Source organism: Siniperca chuatsi, linkage group LG19 (genome assembly GCF_020085105.1).
Source record: "Siniperca chuatsi isolate FFG_IHB_CAS linkage group LG19, ASM2008510v1, whole genome shotgun sequence".
In the NCBI taxonomy this organism is placed as follows: domain Eukaryota; kingdom Metazoa; phylum Chordata; class Actinopteri; order Centrarchiformes; family Sinipercidae; genus Siniperca; species Siniperca chuatsi.
The window spans coordinates 23,333,780-23,360,310 of record NC_058060.1 but is presented as its reverse complement, the minus strand read 5'-3'; the positions used below and the strand labels follow the sequence as shown (position 1 = coordinate 23,360,310).

Sequence of the window (26,531 nt, the reverse complement as noted above, 5' to 3'; positions counted from 1 at the left end):
CACACCTTTCCAAACAGAATTCTGTGAATTAAATTCTCGGCTTCACAGACACTAAACTGCACTCTGTCTGTGTATAAAAAGGTCCAGAGCGAGCTGAGGAGGACGTGGAGGAGTTTATCTCTCAAGCGTTACGTAGGGCGGGACTACAGGCTACACGCCATGTCAGTCAGCCGAAACGGCACCGAAAACTCGGCTCAGTTTCCCAGGAACTCCCGAGCCCAGTCCATCCTGCAGACTGAGACCACCGTGCTCTGACCAGGGACAGAGACAGTCTGAAGAAAGGTGCAGTGGAGGTTCAGAGTCTTACTCCAGGACACTTTTATAGACATATCGTTTGCAACTGCAGAAACTGAACCTGTGACCTGCAGGAGGACTGTGTACATCACTTTCTTCACAATGGTCTTCAGTTCATGACACACATGTAACAGTGCCTGCTGAAATCATGAAGAACAGAGACCTGAATTTTAGTTCTTCCTTTTGTATCATTAAACATTATAAAAAACAAAGTTGCAAATGAAGACTATCAAATAAACAACACACTTACATGCTCTCAGTTGTTAGATATTTCTGGGAGACGGACGAGTGTATCATCCGCAGCGTTCTCCTTTTCGAAGGAGAGGCTTCAAATCAAAGAACATTTACCACATAGCTTAAAAACAAGTCATAAACAATTTATGTATTAGAAATACGTTGTTTTATGTTATTACTAACCAAAAAATGACACCATGTGGTGGAGAATCACTGTTTTTGACAAATGTTAATTTATTTATATTTTTTTAATTATAGTGGGTCCATGGAAGCAGACTGTGCAGACCTGATGCCACGTTCATTTCATGTTAGATTTAGCTGAAATATTAACTGCCGACATGGAATTAAATATTCTTGTCAGTCTCCTAGTGGTCATTTTAAGTCAGACATGTGGCCACAGTGGTCCTTAACTTTTTTGGCTTGTGGCCCTTTAAAATGAAGCAGCGTCTTGCGACTCCTTGGTCTCTAACGTCTACCAATTGTTACAGTATATTTGAAACATTTCTACCCGCCTAAACAGGTAAAGTTATCCAGTAATACACAAGGAAAAAAGTTTTGTAGCATTTTCTGCTCTCCTCCCCTGGTCAGTCATCTCACGACCCCTCAGATTAATCTTGCAATCCCTTGTTGGGGTCCCGACCCCCATGTTGGGAACTACAGAGCAGTATCATCTGGGAGTCCGGTAAACATACAGGTTACTGTAGCTCATGTTAATCATGATTGTCCATTTATTTTTTTGTTTAATTGTTTATTTTTCATATGTAGTTTTTTTTTGTGCCAAAATGAGGGTTTTGTGGATCTGTTTTTTTTATTTTATTTTGTACTGATATCTTTGAATTGGACCATCTTGGATTTCAGTGTTTCCCACCAGACTTTTATTCTTCAGGACCTGAAACTGTAGACCATTATGAGGCACCAAAACTCTTTTTAAAAAAGAGGGAGAGTTATTACCTTTTAAATTAAATATATGAATAAATAAAAATGGACAGAGAATTTCTTCCCCAATATTATTATCAGGGAGGATATTCCATCATATCAGGATCCTGAAATGGAAACAGACGATATGTGAAATTCAGTTAGAGGAAGAACATCAGAATAACAGATACACCCGTCTAACCCTCAGCAATGTACAGTATTCTGGGCACTGAATTTATCCAAAATGACTCACAGTAACACAAGCAGGGTTTCAGTTGTACTTGCAAAAAACATACTCGCCTTATACAGAGAATGATTGTTTTGTATTTTATGTGTTGTTTTTTTACACAGTTGAGTATTATTAATGTAGGTTATGCACACGAGGTTGAGGGAGATTTGTAAGCTTTTGAACACAACTGTAAACCTGTGACTCCGTATGTATAAAAGCTTTTATCATGAAGACCGAGTCACGTTTGTTCTTTCTGTGCACACACATACATACTTTACACTGTACATAGGTTCTAAAATAGTATGTATACATTATGAAATGTATGTTTTATGAATATGCCTATGAATTGCTGTTTTGGGTCATTATTCTTCGACAATCTGTCCATTATGTAAGCAATAATGCTCCAGTATGACGAAATAATTAACGAGGTGGTGGTAAAAAAATCGGAACAGGTTTAATCACTGCTCTAAAATCAGTGCACAAGGTTTATTAAACTGCAAGTAACCATAAAAACAATACTGATACTGACAACACTGAACATGCTACGTTACCAGCTAACTCTTACCGGTGAAACGAAGCATGGGTTAAATTGACATTGTTAATTTAAACACAGACTCCTTTTCTGTCCTATTTTAGTGACGGCATTGTACTAACAAAGAAAATAATGGACTCTGTGGATGAAAAGCCACGCCCACACCTACTCAGGCATTATATGATATAAATTCACATAATTAGTGAAATATCAAGGAATAATAGCCAAAGGCAGAGACATAAGCGTTGACATAAGGATGTACACTCCCATTTATACTGAGAGGTGTTTTTAATATTTTTTCCTCCCCATTTATATCAATGAGGGCACACTAACATAACAATTTTGTCTGAAATGATTATCTGTAGACACATTTTACTAAAAAGGACCATGTTTTGACTTAATCAGTGTACAGTATGCAAAGCAGCTGGGCTGTCTTTCTGGAGTAAGGTGTATATTTTTAACACCTGCACAAAACCGTTGGTTTAAACTCTGTATCCACAGACACTTTTCTGTCTCTATCAAGTGTTAATGTTTCCATTGGCCAAGAGTAAACCCATCTGCTATCAGAGGTCGGAGGTCAATGAGGAACAGAGCATGCAGCTGCACTGGTAAATAGAAGAAAACAAACTCAAAGTGTGAAACTAATTTATTGGTGGGAGGCTTTATCTTTCTCCTGGGAGGGGTCATGTTTACTTTGGGTTGTGATTTCAGCAGTTTGGAGTAATGCAAACATTTGAGAGGTATGCATCATCTCGCTGGTGAAGGTAAAACTCAGTCAGCAGAGCCAAAGACAAGAAAGACTGATAACCGGCAAACTTGAATGGCAAAGAAGTAAATAAAAATGGCAAGGTACATATTTCCAGAAGCACAGATCAGTGACAGCTCAGGGCGGGGTGCATTTGTCCAATCAGCTGTAGAGAGAGTTCATCCTGAGAGATTGAGGAAAACTGTCAGTCATGTGTCATAAAGCTTAACTGATTCATCCATCATGTTGCCAGGTCGCACTTATATGAGATAAGTGAAGATTTTGGCTTGCCCTTTTAACATTTATCAGTGATTTAAAAAAACAAACTGTGTTCTTTGGCTCTGCCTTTTAATGTTATAACTTATCTCTGCCTCCAGAGCAGCTTTGCCTTTTAGGAAATATTTGAATATAAACGTACCTTTCCTGATGTAAAATGTCTTTTAAATTGTGTTACAATTAAATAAATGTTACAGAAAAAAGAACACTGTGATGGTAATGGATGAAGGGTAGGCTACTGTATATGTTCTGTTTTGCCATAGTAGAAATAATGTAGCACCCATACAACCACTCTGTATGTTACATACGTGAGAATGAGGGTGCTTGGGTTCGTTGTAGTTCAGGTGGATACCACAAAGGTGCACCTAATGAGTTTCTACTCAATTGTAAAACCTTTTGACAGGAATATTTAACAATAATGAGACCCAGAGATGGTTTTTAGTTTAGAAAATAAATGGGTAAAACCCTTGTTTAATGAATCAAAAGGATTTGGCAAATGAAATATAAAACTTCCCCTAAAACACAATATAAAAGTCCCTAATTATGACAAAATGTACAAAAATAAATAACCAAAAGATATCCCAAACAATTAAATAATAATCTTAATCCCTTTAAATCACACGTTTTATACCAAAATAAGGGGTGTAAAAATCTTCCTCCCTTATATCTTTCCTAAATATTGAGAATGCACAGAGAACTTTACAAAAACGTGTCAAGTGTCCTGTAACAAGTGTTAGCTAATGCAGTGTTGGGCCCAGTCACACATACATGCTCACATGTTCCAGTTGACTCACCACGGTACCGATTGAACGAAGAAAAAAAGAAAAAACAACGTTGCAGGCCTGTTTTGGTCTCGCAAAACATTGAGTGCGCTGAACTGACACTTACAAAACATTGAGAGCGTCGAAAAGACTGGTCCGGATACGCAGGTGCGGTGCGATGAACCAACAGCTCTGCCTCGTGTGCGCCCGCCGTGGCTAGCTAGCTCGGCTACCTCCGATCGCGGCGTCCGCTCCGTCAGACGGGTCGCCGGCCTCGTTTCTCAGTCACAAACGGTCCCCTTCTCTGAACCTCCCTCTCAGTTTCGTCGACTTTAGTGGCTCTTTTTAGCGTCTTTTTCCTTCTCTCTAAACGTGCGAGCGTCCCGTGCTCCCCACGGGTCCAGCAAGAGAGAGCGAGCCAAAAAAAAACGAGCGAGGGAAAAACTGCTTCCAGCACTTTTCATCCGTGTCGCTCTCTCCCGTCACGTGTACCCCGTTTTTACGTGCATGCAGCCAAACACTACTCACAATACAGCGTGAATACTCAAATGACCAATAAAAAGCGGTCACATAAACACAGGAAGGATAAAGTAATAAAAGGATAGCTGCATAAAACCTCTGATAATATTATTTAACAAAATAATATAAACTTTAACCTTTAGTTTTAATCACTGTCATGAAATAAAATAAATTATTGATCTCCCTTTAATCATGTAAAATAAATTAGTATTTACTTATTTGAAAATCAGTTGTCACTTATTTATTTAAAGTAAATAAACGTTTACATTTTAATAGTCATGTCACTGGGTTTTGAGAATAAGAGGGATCAATCATAACCCACCCAGTTTCCCTTACACTATAATACCCGAATTTACCACTGGGCTACATAATATACTATAGTACTGCCCAAGGTACAGTAGTGTGGGGTATATCATGATTTAGGATATTTACAACACCTGTTTAAAAATGTCCTTGCATTTTTTTTCAACTTTATGTGGCAAAGTCAACATACAGATAATATTAGAGCCAGGGGTAAACAATAAGACAAATAAGAAACAAGGTATACATAACAAATAGGTACATTAAACAGTGGTGCAATAAGTACATTTATGCAAGAACTGTACTTTGAGTATTTCCATTTTATGCAACTTTATACTTCTACTCCACTACATCTCAGAGGGAAACATTGTACTTTTTACTCCACTACATTTGTCTGACAGCTTTAGTTACTTTACAGATCACAGTTGTTCATCCCCTTCCTGTCCAGTGAAAACCACGTACCTCCAAATGTGGTGATGTTTGAATGTTTGTGATGAACTGAAGGATGAAGTGTTTCCTTTATGTGCTGAGAAAACTCTCCTCCTTCTGAAACTGAATAAACTCTTTAACCCCCCCCTCGGATCAGCTGGAAAACGCATCGTCACAGAGCTGAAAACAGGCTGTTTCTCTGAGCTCAGGAAGACTTTTTAGAGATGCGTGGTTCTCACAGGACAGCAACGCTACAAACACGTGATGATCTTATAGACCATGATGCATTGCTGTAGATTAAACTACCCAACAGTATATAAAGCAGTTAAAATGAGCTCAACCTTTAACATCTGCAGCAATAAAATGCAACACACACATTAATGCAGCAGGAATATTAATCCAGAAACATCAGATATAATAAAACACTGACAGGAGCGTTTTACTGCACAGGGATGACTTCTAGTTTTGTTAAGTTAAATTTAGCTGATAATACTTTTACTTCAGTAAGGTTTTGAATGCAGGACTTTTACTTGTAGTGGAGTATTTCCACAGTGTGGTATTAGTACTTTTATATAAGTAAAGGATCTGAATACTTCTTCCACCACTTCCTACAATTGGAGGTTTGTCAGAAAGCTGTGATTTCACTTCCAACGAACACTCACACAGAGGTTCCCGTGGTTCCATCACTTTTACTTCCCTGTTTCACATAAAAACCACAAATGACCACTTATTGTTGGATTATTATTAAAAGTTAAGTCACAGCAGTATCCTTCCCTTTAAGCAGAAAAAATGCTAATTTTCCACTGACTGTGCTGCTTTTATTGCTCACAGCAGACGGCTGACCACTGCAAGTAGTTAATATGAGTTCAACCTTAAACATCTACAGCAATAAAATGCAACACACACATTAATGCAGCAGGAATATTAATCCAGAAACATCAGATATAATAGGAAAACACTGACAGGAGCATTTTACTGCACAGTGTTTACTTTTACGTTTGGTACTTTAAGTACATTCTGCTCATAATACTAACATACTTTTACTTACAGGTAAGTAAGGTTTTGAATGCAGGACTTTTACTTGTAGTGTGGTATTAGTACTTTTATTTAAGTAAAGAATCTGAATACTTCTTCCACCACTTCCTACAGTTTGAGGTTTGTCGGAAACCCTTTACCCACCCTTTACCGATGGTAATAGGGAGGAGGCGAGGGCAATCCAGGCTGACCTGAAGGTGAAAATCATGGAGGCCAAGGAGAAGTACAGGAGGAAGCTGGAGCCGAAACTCCAGCAGAACAACATGAGAGAGGCCTGGAGCGGCATTAAGAGCATCACTGGCTTCAGACCGACTGGCAGCAGAGGACTTGAAGGGCAGAGGACAGGGCCAACGAACTGAATCTGTTCTTTAACAGATTCGACACACCGGCTCCTGCTCATCCCCCCTCTAACTCAGCTGCTGTTGGTCCTCAAGCTCCTCTGAGTACTCTGCTCCCCCCTCCCCATCAGGCTAACGGCCCTCTCCAGACCGACGACTCCCCCTCTCCCCCACCTGTAACTTCTGCTGTGTACGTGACTGCTGACCAGGTGAGAGGACAGCTGATGAAACTCCACTCAAACAAGGCTGCCGGCCCCGATGGCGTTAGCCCTGGGGTGCTAAAAGCCTGTGCCCCCCCAGCTATGAGTAGTACTTCAACATGTCTTCAACCTGAGCCTGAGTCTTCAAAGGGTCCCTCTTCTGTGGAAGATATCTTGCCTCGTTCCTGTGCAGAAGACGCCGCGTCCCAGTGGCTCCAAGGACTACAGACCGGTGGCACTGACCTCCCACATAATGAAGACCCTGGAGAGACTGGTGCTGGAACAGCTGCGGCCCATGGTCAGACCACTCCTGGACCCCCTTCAGTTCGCCTACCAGCCCCGAATGGGAGTGGAGGACGGCAACATCTTCCTGCTAAACCACATCTACACCCACCGGGACAAGCCGGCAAGCACGGTGAGGATCATGTTTTTTGACTTCTCCAGTGCTTTCAACACCATCCGGCCAGCCCTGCTGGGTGAGAAGCTGGCAGCGAAGCAAGTGGATGCCCCCCTCATGTCCTGGATTGTGGATTACCTCACTGGCAGACCACAGCATATGCGCCTGCAGCACTGTGAATGAGTGCGCATGCGCCAACGTGTATGCTGCCTGTTGCCGTAGCTACACCACAGAGCGCCGCAGGAAGTCATTCCTGCCTGTGGCCATCAAACTTTTTAACTCCTCCCTCTAAGTGTCAGTCTGTATGACCCTAAGTCATTAAACTGGACATTGATCATTACATCTCTGCAATACTTGACATAATTGTGCAATATTCTGTGTTAATACTGCTGTGCAATATACTCTTTTCAGTTTAAAATTCCCTAAATATTGATATTTATTCATACTTCTATTACTGCTGTGCAATATCCACCGTCTCATTATAATCTTAATAAACTACACTTAACAGTTCATGCACTATTACTTTATACTGTATTATTATCATCAACCGGTAAACCCACTTTGTACTTCACACTTATTTTATACTTATACCCACTTGGTACTTAATTTATTTTCTGACCTGTATTATTGTGTATTTTATTTTTTGTTTAGTACTTCTATTCCTGTGTGCACTGACGTGATAGTGAGCTGCTGTAACAAAAGTGTTTCCCCTCGGGGATCAATAAAGTATTTCTGATTCTGATTCTGAAAGCTGTGATTTCACTTCCAACGAACACTCACACAGAGGTTCCCGTGGTTCCATCACTTTTACTTCCCTGTTTCACATAAAAACCACAAATGACCACTTATTGTTGGATTATTATCAAAAGTTAGGTCACAGCAATATCCTTCCCTTAATGTTATTTTAAGCAGAAAAAAATGCTAATTTTCCACTGACTGTGCTGCTTTTATTGCTCACAGCAGACGGCTGACCACTGCAAGTAGTTAATATGAGTTCAACCTTAAACATCTGCAGCAATAAAATGCAACATACACATCAATGCAGCAGGAATATTAATCCAGAAGCATCAGATATAATAGGAAAACACTGACAGGAGCATTTTACTGCACAGTGTTTACTTTTACTTTTGGTACTTTAAGTACATTCTGCTCATAATACTAACATACTTTTACTTACAGGTAAGTAAGGTTTTGAATGCAGGACTTTAACTTTGTCGTGGAGTATTTCCACAGTGTGGTATTAGTACTTTTATTTAAGTAAATGATCTGAATACTTCTTCCACCGCTGTAAATAGGTTGATAATTATTGCGTAACGTCAATAATGACGCCTTCGACTTCGAGAGAAGATAATCATCCAATAGGTTAATTTCGTGTGGTCCCGCCTACAAGGTACCTGATTGGACAAGCCCCAACCAACTGCCGTGCTGCTAACCAATCAGTTCAAAGCTTTCGGTCTACTTGATGAAGTTCAACGTTACTTCACTGCCACTTCGTACACCATTATGGTAAGAAATTACCTAGTAAATCATAATTTGGTTAATAGGAATATGAATCATATTAATCATTAATTTATGTCAACATTACCTTGAGTTATCTTAAAACTATTTACTTAAAAAATAGTATAAAAAAACATTAACTAATGTTACATGCTAATGCGGCTAAAAACATGTTAGCTTGCTAGCTAAAAGTTAACTTTAGCCACTAGCTAAAATATTTTATTTCCATTTTCAAATGGAACTTGTGAGGTCGTATTTTTGACATGAGCAGTAGAGTAATGTATAATGTATATAGTACTATACTTTAAGTCTAATTTAAGTAATCAGAACTGGTTTTAAAGGCTTCCCAGTGTAGTAGGGAAAACCTCCCTCTGGGCCAGATGGAGTTAGGTCCCCTACCACATCGTTGAAATTCTTCTTAATCAATACAAACAAACTGTAGAGTTCAATATGACATAGGTTTAATGTAACTTCAAACAGAGCACATGTTAAAACCGAGTTGGGTCCCTGGAGCAACTGAATGGGCTCCAATGTGCACCTTCCTTATATTATCCCTTTAATCCGCCCTTGCTCCTCCTGTTGTGGGCCTTCAGTTAGGCCCACCTCTCCTATGCTTCACCTGTCCGCCTCATACACCATTATTTCTTGTCTCCACAGCAGTTGGTTTTGTAAAAACAGCTGCAGATAGCTGTGATTTCCTTTAGATGGCATCCTACGCACATCAATTCTCTTTTGATTCTTTTCAGCTGTAGCTACTTCACAAAATAGCTATTTCATTATTACATTGTGTGGTTTTAATTACAGAGCACATTTCTTCAGTCAGAAAAGTGAACCATTCAGTCAGAAAGTGAACTTATTCATGTACTATGATTATAGCAAAAGGGGAAGGTCATCTTGCCATTGTGTACATCCATGCGCAATGGTAACTCAGGCAACTGTCCAGGTAAGGAAGGGCACAATGGATACATCAATCACAGGTACGCAGGAGTAGCACAGGTCAGCAGATGTCTTTACCCTGTGCACAACATAATATATTGCTACACTTTATTGCTTAGCTGATCCAACAGTAGAATATTTCATCAGTAGAGTATTTTCCTTCCACACCAGAGATTTTATTTTTAAAATGATTTTGCTTTTCTCATTTCTTGCTATGAATGAACTTTGATTTTAAACACAGAGCTGCCGGTAATTAATCATAAAATGATAATTATCTAAACGTTCTGATTTTTTTTCTTTCATATGTGTTAGATTGGTTGGTAATAGTTTTAGTACAACTAACTTTATCCCTCTTAAAAGTACTCTTTCTTTGAGCTGGAAAAACGCACACTGCCAACCAATATCCTCCTGTCAGCATCTTTATAGTGCCGAAATGATTACTATGTGCAGTTGCACAACATGTTGTCTCTATGGTTAGAGACACAGGAGCATTGTTTTTAAGCATTTAGTTGCTGTGTACGTGTTGAGAGCTGCTCTGCTCTCTGTTTTGGGGATGGAAGCCTGCATGTCTGATTAAGCCAGATGTTGAACTGCCTGCATTTTCTCCTTCGCTTTGTTCATACAAATATTTTGCCACACAGCTGAGCTGTTTTCACATGAGAAGTAGTTGGAAGAGACTACCGCAGCTGAAAAGTTTGTCCAGTTGTTTTACTGTAATAATGGCATTTCATTGTCAGACTATAGTATTTATCTACAACAATCAAGTCAGGAAATACTTGGATCTCAATCTTAGTATTCAACCATAGGGAGAATGCTGTTGCGCGGTGATTGACCATCAAAATATTGACCATAAAGTATTTCTGAAAATGGAAGTCTCTTTATTCCATTTTCAAAAATAATGAATGTTTTTGTGATTTCTGCATTTAACTGTACTAAACGCAAGAAATGGGTAGACAACAAAAGTAGTTAGGTATTTGATGTGATAAGAATATTAAAAAAGTGAATTCTGTGGGTTATTTTTTATTAAATTTTTTAAAACATCAGCTATGTCACAACTTGGAGGTTTCAGAAAAATGTAATGGTATATAAATACCTCTGAGGCATTTGCTGTGCAGTAGTGCTGCAACTAACAATTATTTTCAGTATCAGTTAATCTGTCGATCATTTTCTCAATTAATCAATTAGTTGTTTGATCCATGAAATGTCAGAAAATGGTGAAAAATGTTGATTACTGTTTCCCAAAACCCACGGTGACGTCCTCAAATGTCTTGTTTTGTCCACAACCCAAAGATATTCAGTTTACTTTCATAGAGGACTAAAGAAACCAGAAGATATTCACATTCGACAAGCTGAAATCAGAGAATTTGGCCGTTTTTTCTTAAATATGACTCAAAGCGATTAATTTAATAGTTGACAACTAATCGACTAATCGTTGCAGCTCTACTGTGCAGGTGTGGATAGAAATTAAAAGGGACTTGACACGTGTCATGTGACGGCGTTGTGTTTTGCACTTAACACTATATTTTAGTATTACAGTTGGAAGGTGAGGGCTCTCGTGATAGATTTGGATCAGTACTATACTAATAACTCAGCAAACACACACTCACACACTTGGAGACCCTGACATTGTGCTTCCCTGTGTTTGACAAGGTTGTTCCTTCACACACACAACATCTTGTAGCTACTTCTGCATTTGTGCCTTGGAAAAAATGAGCCACACATTTTTTTACTTCTGTACTGGTGAGGACTCTCACTGATATAATGTATTTCCTATATCTGTCCCTAACCTTAACTAAACTAAACTAAAAAACTCAAAAATACATATCCATTTCCTCTTACCTGTAGTGCTATATATCAATCTATATTGTTTTGGTGTGAGTTGCCGAGTTTTGGAGATATGGGCCGTAGAGACATCTGCATTTTTTGAATATAATGGGACTAAATGGCACTCAGCTTGTGGTGCTCAAAGCACCAACAAATATATAAATATATATGAAAAATATATTTGAAAAACTCAACAGCAATGTCTCTTTCCAGAAAGACTGACCCGGTTACTCAAGATAATCCACAGATTTGTTGTGAGTGGTTTCATGTAGGAACTGTCTGTAGAAATAAAATTAGCACAGTGCCATATAGTCCCATTATATATATATATATTAAAAAAAAAAGCAGACATCTCTATAGCCGATATCTCCAAAACTCGGCAACTCACACCAAAACAATCTAGATGGATAAATAGCACTACAGGTAAGAGGAAAAATATGTATTTTTGATTTTGGGGTGAACTGTCCCTTTAGACTAGAGGATAAAGCTGGTGATATGTTATATTTTTGTTGTCAACAAATCCCATTAAAAGACCAAAACCAACCAATTAGTCTGTCTATCAATACTTTCTGTGGCCCATTGGTTCATACTGAAAATTTAAAATTGGGTTGTGACTTACATTTTAAAATTAATGACCTTACCCTTCTCCTCTCTGCTGTTAGTGCAGGTTTCTGAAGACAGTGAATGTATTTGCAGATATCATGACTTTCTTCCTCTAAAGAAGTTATTTACTTAAAAAAACACTTCCACAGAGTAAGATGGAATTTATTACAGTAAGCATAAAATTTCAGTTTTATCCTCATTTAATTGGGTGTGCGTTGAGCTTTTTGGTGCTGTACTTTCCTTTTCCTTCCAGTGAATCAACTCACGCCCACAGGAAAAATACCCCTCCAAAAACATCTAAACTTACAAACTTCACTGGCATATCCGTCTCTTCTTCTTTTGCAGTGTCTTTCTTACTCAAGATAGCAGATGATTTCAAGGGTTAGGTTTGGTATAAGAAATCAAGCAGCGTTACGTGACCTTTTAAGAAGAACATGATCAGCAAAATATCTTGTTATTAATCCAGAAAACAAACAAAAAAACGTACTTCATGGTTTGTAATATAAAATATATTTATTGCTTGATATTACACTTTCTGCAGATATAGATATATATGTTTGAGCTCAGTTGCAAGCATCGAGGTATGTGCATTCAGGGGGTTTATTGAGGTGGGGGTTGCAAACAGCAGGTGTTTTTTGATGCGTCACCCTTCGTCATATTGGCAATAACTAGAGAGCAGAAAGAGAAAGACAAAAAAACATCAGTGCTTCTGTACATAAACTGTATATGTGTGTGTGTGTGTGTGTGTCTGTACAACTTACGTTTCTTGACCCATTCATTCTCGGGATTAACACAGACCTGTCCGAGTTGTGTGTTGAAACTGGAAGAAAAAGACAAGAAAATGGTGAAGATTCTGTGTGTGTATGTTTGTGTTGGATAAATCTGGGTGGGATAAAGCAGCACTTTCCCCTCCGTCATTACCGCCACCGAGGTGCCCTTGAGCAAGGCCCTTAACCCCAACTGCTCCAGTGGAGCTGCTCAGTGGCCAGCAGATCAGACTGTGGTGGCACTGGGCAGCTTCCACGTGTGAATGTGTAACTGTGAATGTGATCGGGGCGTTCCTGAAAAAGAGAGCATTGCTCCCAGTGAAATGTATAAACTTACATTACAGCCTTCACACCTTGAGATGCGGCAGATACACGATATGTGTCCCCAGTCACTTGATTGCTGATATTAACATTGGTTATCTTAACGCATCTTGTCCTTCGGCTAGGTAGGCGCCCTGAGAAGCACAGAGAGAACATGAGAGGTTAATATGGCATATGCATTTGGCCTAAGCAAATTAAGCAAATGAGTTTGGAGGAAGAATGACAGGCGATTAAGAGAGTGAGAATAAGCGTGACTTGTTGCTCGTTAAATTCTCATTTGGGAAAATGTGTGCAGCAAGTGTGACTGTGAAACAAAACAATGTTCTATCCATTAATTCGTTTTTAATGCATTTTGCGCTGGTTTACAAGGTAATTCATGTGACAAATACATTTATCCAAAGTCCATTAAATGACCCGTGACTGATACCTTCAATTGTAAATTTTCTTGGAAAATAATTTAATATCTCTAGCTCTTACCCCTTTTCCAAAATTTAACTACAATATGTCCTGAAAAAGGAAAAATAGTAGTGATACCCACTATTATGTTATATTTACAGATTATTGTTTGGGTTTTTCGGTTGTTGTTTCTTTGCAGGGACGATGCACAATAATGAACATACAATATCTGAAACTCTGTTGGCTTACTGTCATCCCTGCCAAAAATCAATCAAGCAACAAACAAGATACTTCTTGTCTTGGAAAAAAACACAAGAAGTATATCATAAACAAGAAGATCCCAAAAATTGCACCACCATATCTAAAAGAGCATTATCTTGACTACATTAAGTATACCGGGCACTAATGATACTAAACATAACACACACAGAGGCCATACAGAGCAACATGAAACGAGACTGAGATGAAAGACAAATAGACTCGCAATATTACAGACATGCAGACATGCAACATGCAGGAAGACAATAATGTGGCAGTAGCTGAAAGGAAAACTTCTCCTGAAATGTTACAAAACATAACAGTATACACCCCCCCCTGCACAAACAGCTGGGTGTAGTGGGACCTGTTGATGGGGAAATAAGTTACAGTGATTTAAAAAAAGACACATTTTAACATCTGTTTGACTGAAGTAAGAAATGGAAACATTGGCTCAGTATAATGTGTTGTTAATATTTGGTACTTACTGTTGCCTTCAGAGAACAGGAAGCACAGACACCCTGAGAGCAGGAGGAGAGTGATGGACAGGATCCTCTTGGACATTTTGACCAATGGGCTGGCTGGTGGACAGGTTGACTGATCAGGCTGCAACTGCACAAGCTGATGGACGTTCGGATATTTATTGGTAGGTGCAGAATGATCATCTTGGGGGGGCGGGTTTGGTTGAGGGCGGTACTGATGACTTGCTTCTAAAGTATATTTTTTTGTTTATTTTTATATACTGTGTGTGTGTTGTGTAGTTGTGGTGTACTCACACCTCCTCCTTATCAGATGATTTTTTTAGCCCTCTGTGCAACTGACACAAGTTTTCTCACACAAACACACACGCACTCATAAAGTACACCCAGGCAAACAAAAAGTGTGAAAAAGGTGCTCGGTGTGGTGGTTGATGCTGTCTGGTTTGCATTGTCATGAGTGATATAGTTTTGTTCCATTTTGCTTTCGGATTTCTTAGGTAATTAAAAACAACAGAAACCACACAAAGACTATAATTATTCACTACTTCACTGGAAGTAATTATAACAGTTATGATGGCAAGTTTGAATGGAAAAACGAATTAACATATTGTCTCACAGTTCCTCTTAAATCATCTCTCAACTCACATTCTGCAGTACTGTGATATATTTAACTGTTAAATACCTTAAAGGTCCAGTGTGTAACATTTAGGAGGAGTTATTGGCAGAAATGGAATATAATATTTAGAAGTATTTAGAAGTTAGTGGACCAATAATAAGCCCTAAAGGTTCTTCTTATGCTCCTTAATCTGAATTTACCTAAAATATTTTGTGTTTATTTAAGCACCCAATCCCCTAAACTTGCAAAGATTTGGATAACGAAGCCATGAAATTAAATGATCCTGAGTTTATATTAAGCTGTCTGCTCGTGAAAACTAAAAATAAACACTCAAAATACAAATACAAAAATACAAGTGCCATTTAAAAGTACAGCTAATCTCATTTTATTTAGTGCATTGAGTTAAAAACTTTTTTGGCAGATGATAATATCATAAGTAACACTCTGCTCTGGAGGAAATGAGTGACACAACTTCACACACACATAGATTTGTTGACATGCTTTCTTTTTGCTTTATATTTAGCATCAAACAAAGTTTTAGCGCCATTACTGCTTCTGTCTCGGTTACTCTGAATAACCAGATTTTATTAGTAGCAGAAGTTTCAATCATGCATATCTCATGCATTTAATTCACAATGGTAGAGGGCTCAGTGGTCCAATAGATGCTATGGCCTTTCCCAGACTGGGCCATGAGTAAATACTGTAGTGAAAACAAAACAACTTAACTAAATGACACAAGCACTGAGCAGAATAAAAAAGTATATTCTAAACCTACCATACAAGTATATTAGAAAGTCTATAAGGAAGTAACACTGACAGGACATAACAGGACAAGAATGGACAGTTCAATATACGTCACTTATAAGTTAAGTTAAATTATGCTAATAATGAGTTTTATTAATGAGGCAAAATCAGAATATCTGGCTGGTCAGACCTACAGTAGGAAAGAAAAGGAATAATATAAAAACCTCTCTGGACTTGGTCGAGACATGAGACAGCCAAGTGAATGAAGAAAGAACAAAAAAAAAACCCAACTGGAGCACTACAGCAGCGACAGCCTTGAATTTACTGTGATGGACTTTCTGGCTCTTCAGCTTCCTGTGATTAAGGAAAACAAGCTCAAACGTCACCAGCAAGATTACTGGAAAGGAGAGCAAGACGCTGTTTGGCACGAACCTAAAAAGCCACTGGTATCAACGTTGAAGACTGGAATAAGAGTGAAGGCCCTTTCTGACCACCAAGGCTGCCGCTGATTCTGCATCACCAGAATCAAGTGTGACATGGTTAATATTCAGAGGCAGAAAAGAGGTAAATTTGCGGGTGGTAGAGGAGGAGACATACCAAGCAGAGAGCGATATGTCTTTGAGGATTCTCAGTCAACCCAGTAAATATCTAGAAATTTGAAAGTCAAAGGAATGGTTGACAGGTGAAAGGTTTTAGGCATTCAAGCAGTATATTTCAACATGTAGTTATGACCTACTTGACCTTTTTCAGCCATATTTAAACCTGTGCTAACCTAGGCGTCTTTTGGTCCTTGAAATGACAGAATCAGTGCTTACTGGACTTTTGCAGTCATGTAAGTGTTTCATCAATTCTACTGTCATGTAGGGAGTCCCATTCCATGTCCACACTAAGTGGACGAAGGTGTTGCATATTCAACAACTATCATTGTGTGTAATTTAATGTTCCAACCACTAACCACAGCTGCCACTTGGTTTCACGTTTAATCCTTATCTTGATAAAATTGAAACGCTTACTTTCTTAAAGCTTCTTGCATGTGAGAAATATGTCAGATAAGACAAAGATAAACAGTCAAACAGATAAACACTAGATGCAAGATCACATGTGCAACATTTATTTCCAGTGTTGTCATGGTTGTACAACTTCTCCTTTAGATGAACAATTTTGGCACAGTTTCAAATAAATAAAATAGTTCAAAGCATTTTCTCAGGACAATTTCATAAATTTAAAAGTTGAAATTCATCAGCCAAGATGCACAGTAAAAATATTACACTGATGAGTTGTATTCAGTAACTTGTAAACATTGATAAATACACTTGGTAATAAATACATGAATATTTTTTATCGCCATTGTTCAATTAAAACTATTCAATAATTTAACTCTAAAGGCATTGAAAGAAACTAAATATTCAACATAAACTAATTATGTTCTTCAAGTGCTATTTCAAACATTAGTTTGTATCAGTGTTGAGGCCATAATCGTTAAGTTCTTGACCAATTCAGTCTTTTGTCTTCATTGGCTGGAGGTGGAGAAGATGCAGGCCTACTCGTCGTCTCTTTCTGAAAAGGTTTCACCAGCAGGCATCTCAGATGTGGAGGGGAAGGAAGGAAGAGAGGAGGAGGAAAGAGGAGTGGAGGATGAAGGAGGTGAGGCAGTGGATGTGATGATGGAGAGGAGGGAGACTGGAGACGAGGAGACCACAGACGAAGGAGTGGCCTGAGCTTTTGCTTTCCTGTGAGAAAGATAATAGAAGACAAAAAGATTAGAGATCATAAGTTTGGGATTGAATGATTGAATGAATAAGTGTAGAAAATGCCAAGTGAGTAATACGTGAGAAAATCAGCGGTAATAATAAACTCACTCGAATGCAATAATCTTGCGGCGAACCCAGGGAGCGTTCAGCTGACTGCAGAAAAGACCTTTCTCTGTTTGAAAGCTGCAGGAATGAAACAAATGCAACATTAGTACTTTCCAGACTCTTCCTCTTAAAAATACAAGCTGGTTTTACTTGGTATAGTATTAATAGGCCAATAAATTAATTAATAGTTTTGTACAAACAGCTTAATTGAAAAGCATCCACCATTTGGAAATGGAAAATTTAAGCAATACCACTAAAATGGGTGGTAGAGGCTGAAATGGGTCTTTGTTTTCAGTACTGTGCCCATGTTTGCACCATCAGATTGTTCAGAGTCTTAAATGTAGTGGTTCGTGATATGCTATAGATAGTTTATGACAGACACGTAGAAATTAATTTGAAAAGCAACATTTCCAGACTGTATTCCTGTTTTAGAGGTGCCAAAGTAATAGTGTCAAACACAGAGCATTGCTCTTCTTACTTACATGACAGCTCGGACACATGGAGGGTTAGCTTTCTGGACCAAGTATCCTGAGATTGGTTCGGTTATCTCCTGGCTGTTGACTGTCTTACAGCAGGATGCCAGCTTCTCAGCTAAAGATGGATGGAAACAGATAAGAGTTCATTCAAAAAACAAAATAAGAATTTTAAATAGTTCACAGGAGGAAAACCAATCTGTAAGATCTTGCACCTTGTTTATCTGAATCATAATCTTACCTGACGATCCAGACTGAACCGCAGCCATCAGGACAATGGTGACCAGCGCACTCTTCAACAGGCTTCCACAGTTTTCCATTTTTAAAAAGGATGATAAATATGAGATTCAATGGATAAATACTGAATAAAGTAATCTCTGGTTGTATTTATTCTCCCTTCCTCTCCAGAGTGCTCGGTGAACTGACAGCCGTCTGGAGACTTCAGATACTTAAGGCCTGAAAAAGCAGAAGTGATCCCTCCGGTTAGTCATCTTCCTTCTTTTTTCTTTTTCCATCCTCTCTCTTCATCTGAATGAATGACCCGCTGATTTACCGGGATTTCCATGAAGTGACCCATAACTTACCAACAGGAAGCACTTTCATCATAGTGTTTCGTTTGGAAACTTAAGTCACGTTTTTCCCTGAGTATCTGATCGCAGAGGTGTTAGGAATCCCTCATAGGCCTAAGGTCATCCTCATACTACAACTTTTATCAGTACATTTATTAAAGCGTCAATAAAGAAAAAAGTTTGGAATCAATCAGCAAAATGCAGACTGGTCACTGTTTAGTGTTAATCTGTCTAATTTCAAGACCATGAAAAAAAATCATTGATACATTATTTTCTTGGTGAAACTGGTGTCATTTTGAAGAAGTCACTTTTGTGGCATTTGTGTCATAAAGACTTTGGCAATCATTCTGGGCAGGGCTTGCTACAGTGTGCAGTCATAATGCACTGCAGCCCATTGACACACAGACATGTCACAACATGGACCACCCATGTGTAATATACTGTCCAGCACCTGTTGGGCTGTGTACACAATTATTCACTAAGTAGTCCATCATAGAGTGTGGTCATTATTCATCATGTGTCTTTTGGTCCTTGAAATCACTCAGTCAGTGCTTACTGGGCTTTAGCAGTCATCTAAGAGTTTCATCAATTCTTCTGCCATGTAGGGAGTCCGATGCAATGTCCACACTACACCTCCTCAACTGTGCGTTTTTCTTATTTTGTTATTTATTTTGTCTTTTTCACATCATGTGTGCCGCCCAAGAGAACCCTATTATACAATATGATCAAGAATAATTTAAGGAATATGCATGGCTTGGATTACCTGTGCTGCACCTGGAAAACAGAGGAGACGAAGGAAACAAGGGTCGCATGCCGGGGTCCTTTTCAGGCTGAGGAAACGTGCAAACTGGCCTCCTCTACCGAGTAATCTTCTAGCAAATACACAGTCACTGGATAATAAGCAAGACGACCTTAGGAGCAGGATTGCTTTTCAACCTGACACTAAGAACTGTAACGTTATGTCTTTCACGGTGACTGGATTCAAACCTTCGATCCTGGACTTGGCCATCGTTCCATTGGGGCTCTCCATTCACCGCCAGGGCCGGACAGTAGAATTAGGGAAGAACAAGGGGAGAGGTGTCTGTTTCATGATCAACAACCAGTGGTGCTCAAATGTGGGGATCAATTCTACAGGCTGTTCTCCTAATCTAGAGCACCTTATGATTGGATGCTGTCCTTAGTATCTCCCGACAGAGTTTACATCAGTCGTTTTGACAGTGGTGTGCATTCCACCACACGCAGACATCAACCCAGCCCTGGACGAGCTATTTGAAGTTATTGATGGGAATGAGACCTCACGGCTGGAGGCTGCTTTTATTGTGGCCGGGGATTTTAACAATGGCAACCTGAGGAAAGTCCTGCCAACACAACCGCTGCCCTATGCCCGGTGGGAACATGTTCGACCATGTTTATACTCCCATTCAGGACGGATATAAGGCCCTCCCTCGTCCCCCCTTCAGCAAATCAGATCATGTTTCAGTTCTACTTCTGCCTGCCTATAGGCAGAAACTCAAGCAAGACACCCGAATGACGCGGACCATTCAGCGCTGGTCTGACCAGTCAGACAGGACAAGAACATAGACATATACGGACGCAGTCATTGGCTTCAACGCCAAATGCATGGATGACGTACCGAGGACAACTGTACGAACATTCCCAAATCAGAAACCCTGGGTTAAAGGGGAAGTCCATGCCAAAGTATAATAACAGACTGACGTATACAACTCTGACAATTTGTACGAATACAGGAAATCCAGGTACGCACTCAGGAGACCTATTGGCAGTGTTAAGAGACATTACAGGGACAAAGTGGAGTCTAACTACCAGGGCTCCAATACCAGGAACATGTGGTCTGCACTAAGAAATATCACAGACTACAAAAGGAAAACCAGGAGTGCTGAGATAATGTCTACATCTCTCCCAGATTAATTGAACACCTTCTATGCTCGCTTTGAGAACAACCTTCCAGCTGAGGAGGTTCAAAAGGCCCAGGACCCCTGCTTACTAGTAATATCCAGGGCTGATGTGTGCAAATCCAGGATCAACCCACACAAGGCACCTGGACCTGATGGTATCCCTGGCCGGGTCCTCAAAGTGTGCGCAGATCAACTGGCGGATGTCTTCACAGACATTTTCATCCTCTTACTGCTCCAGTTTGTAGTCCCCACATGTTTCAAAAAGGCCATCATTGTCCCTGTCCCCAAAAAGACCAAAGCCCCCGCTGCCTAAACGACTACCGCCCAGTAGCACTCACCTCTTACCATCATGAAGTGCTCTGAGCGGTTAGTCAGAACCTTCATTATCTCCTCTCTTCCTGACTCTCTGGACCCACTACAATTTGCATACAGGCCAAACAGGTCAACGGACAACACCATCACCCTAGCCCTCTACCAAGCCCTCTCCCACCTGGACCAGAGGAACACATATGTGAGAATGCTGTTCATTGACTATAGTTCAGCATTCAATTCCATTGTGCCTTCCAAGCTTGTCATCAAGCTCAGAGACCTGGGACTCAACACCGCCCTCTGTGACTGACAAAATAAATAAATGACAAAAGTACATGATGATAAAATGAAAATCCAAACTTTTTTTCCTGTGCATGTTTGAAGATGAAGTTTTTACATATTCAACAACTTGCTGCCATTGTTGGTAATTTAATTCAACCAGTTGTCACATGGTATGTTTCATGTTTGATCCTTATCTGGATCAAACTTTGCAGCCCTTATACATTCTTATAGCTTCTTGCTTTTGCATGTCAGAAAGAACTTCAAACAGAAACACTAGATGCAGGATCACGTGTGCAATATTTATTTCTGACCAGTGTTTTCATGGTTGTACAACTTCTGCTTTGATGAAAAGCTATCACAAGCTTTCAAATAAATGAATAGCTCAAAACATTTTCTCTGAACAATTTCATAAATTTAAGAGTTGACTTTATCAGCCAAGATGCACAGTATAACTTAAACATACTTAAACATTGATAAATACACTTGGTAATAAATACACAAATCCTTCTACTAGCATTGTTCAATTAAATTAAACTTATAAACAATTTAACTCTAAAGGCATTGAAAGAAACTAAATATTCAACATAAAGTAATAATTTAACATAATTATGTTCTTCAAGTGCTATTTCAAACAATTTGTATCAGTGTTGAGGCCATAATCGTTAACTTCTTGACCAATTCAGTCTTTTGTCTTCATTGGCTGGAGGTGGAGAAGATGCAGGCCTACTCATCGGCTCTTTCTGAAAAGGTTTCACCAGCAGGCATCTCAGATGTGGAGGGGAAGGAAGGAAGAGAGGAGGAGGAAAGAGGAGTGGAGGAGGAAGGTGGGGAGGCAGTGGATGTGATGATGGAGAGGAGGGAGACTGGAGATGAGGAGACCACAGACGAAGGAGTGGCCTGAGCTTTTGCTTTCCTGTGAGAAAGATAACAGAAGACAAAAAGATTAGAGATCATAAGTTTGGGATTGAATGATTGAATGAATAAGTGTAGAAAATGCCAAGTGAGTAATACATGAGAAAATCAGCGGTAATAATAAACTCACTCGAATGCAATAATCTTGCTGCGTGAACCCAGGAGCGTTCAGCTGACTGCAGAAAAGACCTTTCTCTGTTTGAAAGCTGCAGGAATGAAACAAATGCAACATTAGTACTTTCCAGACTCTTCCTCTTAAAAATACAAGCTGGTTTTACTTGGTATAGTATTAATAGGCCAATAAATTAATTAATAGTTTTGTATAAAGAGCTTAATTGAAAAGCATCCACCATTTGGAAATGAAAAATTTAAGCAATACCACTAAAATGGGTGGTAGAGGCTGAAATGGGTCTTTGTTTTCAGTACTGTGCCCATGTTTGCACCATCAGATTGTTCAGAGTCATAAATGTAGTGGTTCGTGATATGCTGTAGATATGTCAGTTTATGGCAGATATGTCAAAATTAATTTGAAAAGCAAATTTTCCTGACTGTATTCCTGTTTTAGAGGTGCCAAATTATAAACGTCAAACACAGAGAATTGCTCTTCTTACTTACATGACAGCTCGGACACATGGAGGGTTAGCTTTCTGGACCAAGTATCCTGAGATTGGTTCGGTTATCTCCTGGCTGTTGACTGTCTTACAGCAGGATGCCAGCTTCTCAGCTAAAGATGGATGGAAACAGATAAGAGTTCATTCAAAAAACAAAATAAGAATTTTAAATAGTTCACAGGAGATAAAAACAACCTGTAAGATCTTGCACCTTGTTTATCTGAATCATAATCTTACCTGCCGGTCCAGCCTGAACCACAGCCATCAGGACAATGGCGACCAGCGCACTCTTCAACAGGCTTCCACAGTTTTCCATTTTTAAAAAGGATGATAAATATGAGATTCAATGGATAAATACTGAATAAAGTAATCTCTGGTTGTATTTATTCTCCCTTCCTCTCCAGAGTGCTCGGTGAACTGACAGCCGTCTGGAGACTTCAGATACTTAAGGCCTGAAAAAGCAGAAGTGATCCCTCCGGTTAGTCATCTTCCTTCTTTTTTCTTTTTCCATCCTCTCTCTTCATCTGAATGAATGACCCGCTGATTTACCGGGATTTCCATGAAGTGACCCATAACTTACCAACAGGAAGCACTTTCATCATAGTGTTTCGTTTGGAATATTTGGTCACGTTTTTTTCTGAGTATATGATTGCAGAGGTGTTAGGAATCGCTCATAGGCCTAAGGTCATCCTCATACCACAACTTTTATCAGTACATTTATTAAAGCGTCAATAAAGAAAAAAGTTTGGAATCAATCAGCAAAATGCAGACTGGTCACTGTTTAGTGTTAATCTGTCTAATTTCAAGACCATGAAAAAAAATCATTGATACATTATTTTCTTGGTGAAACTGGTGTCATTTTGAAGAAGTCACTTTTGTGGCATTTGTGTCATAAAGACTTTGGCAATCATTCTGGGCAGGGCTTGCTACAGTGTGCAGTCATAATGCACTGCAGCCCATTGACACACAGACATGTCACAACATGGACCACCCATGTGTAATATACTGTCCAGCACCTGTTGGGCTGTGTACACAATTATTCACTAAGTAGTCCATCATAGAGTGTGGTCATTATTCATCATGTGTCTTTTGGTCCTTGAAATCACTCAGTCAGTGCTTACTGGGCTTTAGCAGTCATCTAAGAGTTTCATCAATTCTTCTGCCATGTAGGGAGTCCGATGCAATGTCCACACTACACCTCCTCAACTGTGCATTTTTCTTATTTTGTTATTTATTTTGTCTTTTTCACATCATGTGTGCCGCCCAAGAGAACCCTATTATACAATATGATCAAGAATAATTTAAGGAATATGCATGGCTTGGATTACCTGGGCTGCACCTGGAAAACAGAGGAGACGAAGGAAACAAGGGTCGCATGCCGGGGTCCTTTTCAGGCTGAGGAAACGTGCAAACTGGCCTCCTCTACCGAGTAATCTTCTAGCAAATACACAGTCACTGGATAATAAGCTAGACGACCTTAGGAGCAGGATTGCTTTTCAACCTGACACTAAGAACTGTAACGTTATTTCTTTCACGGTGACTGGGTTCAAACCTTCGATCCTGGACTTGGCCATCGTTCCACTGGGGCTCTCCATTCACCGCCAGGGCCGGACAGTAGAATTGGGGAAGAACAAGGGGAGAGGTGTCTGTTTCATGATCAACAACCAGTGGTGCTCAAATGTGGGGATCAATTCTACAGGCTGTTCTCCTAATCTAGAGCACCTTATGATTGGATGCTGTCCTTAGTATCTCCCGACAGAGTTTACATCAGTCGTTTTGACAGTGGTGTGCATTCCACCACACGCAGACATCAACCCAGCCCTGGACGAGCTATTTGAAGTTATTGATGGGAATGAGACCTCACGGCTGGAGGCTGCTTTTATTGTGGCCGGGGATTTTAACAATGGCAACCTGAGGAAAGTCCTGCCAACACAACCGCTGCCCTATGCTCGTTGGGAGCATGTTCGACCATGTTTACACTCCCATTCAGGACGGATATAAGGCCCTCCCTCGTCCCCCCTTCGGCAAATCAGATCATGTTTCAGTTCTACTTCTGCCTGCCTATAGGCAGAAACTCAAGCAAGACACCCGAATGACGCGGACCATTCAGCGCTGGTCTGACCAGTCAGACAGGACAACAACATAGACATATACGGACGCAGTCATTGGCTCCAACGCCAAATGCATGGATGACGTACCGAGGACAACTGTACGAACATTCCCAAATCAGAAACCCTGGGTTAAAGGGGAAGTCCATGCCAAAGTATAATAACAGACTGACGTATACAACTCTGACAATTTGTGCAAATCCAGGATCAACCCACACAAGGCACCTGGACCTGATGGTATCCCTGGCCGGGTCCTCAAAGTGTGCGCAAATCAACTGGCGGATGTCTTCACAGACATTTTCATCCTCTTACTGCTCCAGTTTGTAGTCCCCACATGTTTCAAAAAGGCCATCATTGTCCCTGTCCCCAAAAAGACCAAAGCCCCCGCTGCCTAAACGACTACCGCCCAGTAGCACTCACCTCTTACCATCATGAAGTGCTCTGAGCGGTTAGTCAGAACCTTCATTATCTCCTCTGGACCCACTACAATTTGCATACAGGCCAAACAGGTCAACGGACAACACCATCACCCTAGCCCTCTACCAAGCCCTCTCCCACCTGGACCAGAGGAACACATATGTGAGAATGCTGTTCATTGACTATAGTTCAGCATTCAATTCCATTGTGCCTTCCAAGCTTGTCATCAAGCTCAGAGACCTGGGACTCAACACCGCCCTCTGTGACTGACAAAATAAATAAATGACAAAAGTACATGATGATAAAATGAAAATCCAAACTTTTTTTCCTGTGCATGTTTGAAGATGAAGTTTTTACATATTCAACAACTTGCTGCCATTGTTGGTAATTTAATTCAACCAGTTGTCACATGGTATGTTTCATGTTTGATCCTTATCTGGATCAAACTTTGCAGCCCTTATACATTCTTATAGCTTCTTGCTTTTGCATGTCAGAAAGAACTTCAAACAGAAACACTAGATGCAGGATCACGTGTGCAATATTTATTTCTGACCAGTGTTTTCATGGTTGTACAACTTCTGCTTTGATAAAAAGCTATCACAAGCTTTCAAATAAATAAATAGTTCAAAACATTTTCTCTGAACAATTTCATAAATTTAAGAGTTGACTTTATCAGTCAAGATGCACAGTATAACTTAAACATACTTAAACATTGATAAATACACTTGGTAATAAATACACAAATCCTTCTACTAGCATTGTTCAATTAAATTAAACTTATAAATAATGTAACTCTAAAGGCATTGAAAGAAACTAAATATTCAACATAAAGTAATAATTTAACATAATTATGTTCTTCAAGTGCTATTTCAAACAATTTGTATCAGTGTTGAGGCCATAATCGTTAACTTCTTGACCAATTCAGTCTTTTGTCTTCATTGGCTGGAGGTGGAGAAGATGCAGGCCTACTCATCAGCTCTTTCTGAAAAGGTTTCACCAGCAGGCATCTCAGATGTGGAGGAGAAGGAAGGAAGAGAGGAGGAGGAAAGAGGAGTGGAGGAGGAAGGTGGGGAGGCAGTGGATGTGATGATGGAGAGGAGGGAGACTGGAGATGAGACCACAGACGAAGGAGTGGCCTGAGCTTTTGCTTTCCTGTGAGAAAGATAACAGAAGACAAAAAGATTAGAGATCATAAGTTTGGGATTGAATGATTGAATGAATAAGTGTAGAAAATGCCAAGTGAGTAATACGTGAGAAAATCAGCGGTAATAATAAACTCACTCGAATGCAATAATCTTGCGGTAAACCCAGGGAGCATTCAGCTGACTGCAGAAAAGACCTTTCTTTGTTTGAAAGCTGCAGGAATGAAACAAATGCAACATTAGTACTTTCCAGACTCTTCCTCTTAAAAATACAAGCTGGTTTTACTTGGTATA

At 39.7% G+C, this 26,531-nt stretch overlaps 1 protein-coding gene and 2 long non-coding RNA genes across 4 annotated transcripts in view; 2 read left to right on the top strand and 1 right to left on the bottom strand.

Moving 5' to 3' along the window:
• LOC122866966 (vasoactive intestinal polypeptide receptor 2-like) overlaps window positions 1-1,903 on the top strand; it is a 34,663-nt gene extending 32,760 nt beyond the window's left edge. For both annotated transcript variants that reach the window (XM_044177265.1, XM_044177264.1), the window contains one exon: window positions 82-1,903. In XM_044177265.1, coding sequence (XP_044033200.1) covers window positions 82-255 — 174 coding nt within the window. In that variant the 3' untranslated portion in view covers window positions 256-1,903. The remainder of the gene's footprint in view (window positions 1-81) is intronic.
• LOC122866968 lies at window positions 1,253-5,184 on the bottom strand. Its single transcript, XR_006375837.1, has 2 exons — window positions 4,020-5,184; window positions 1,253-3,133 (listed from the first exon to the last, which is right to left on the bottom strand). It is a non-coding gene; the product is annotated as an uncharacterized LOC122866968 (long non-coding RNA).
• A 9,126-nt stretch (window positions 5,185-14,310) lies between these two features.
• LOC122866217 overlaps window positions 14,311-26,531 on the top strand; it is a 35,481-nt gene continuing 23,260 nt past the window's right edge. Inside the window, exons 1-3 of the long non-coding RNA XR_006375646.1 lie at window positions 14,311-14,449; window positions 18,380-18,453; window positions 22,975-23,048. This is a non-coding gene — a long non-coding RNA (uncharacterized LOC122866217). The remainder of the gene's footprint in view (window positions 14,450-18,379; window positions 18,454-22,974; window positions 23,049-26,531) is intronic.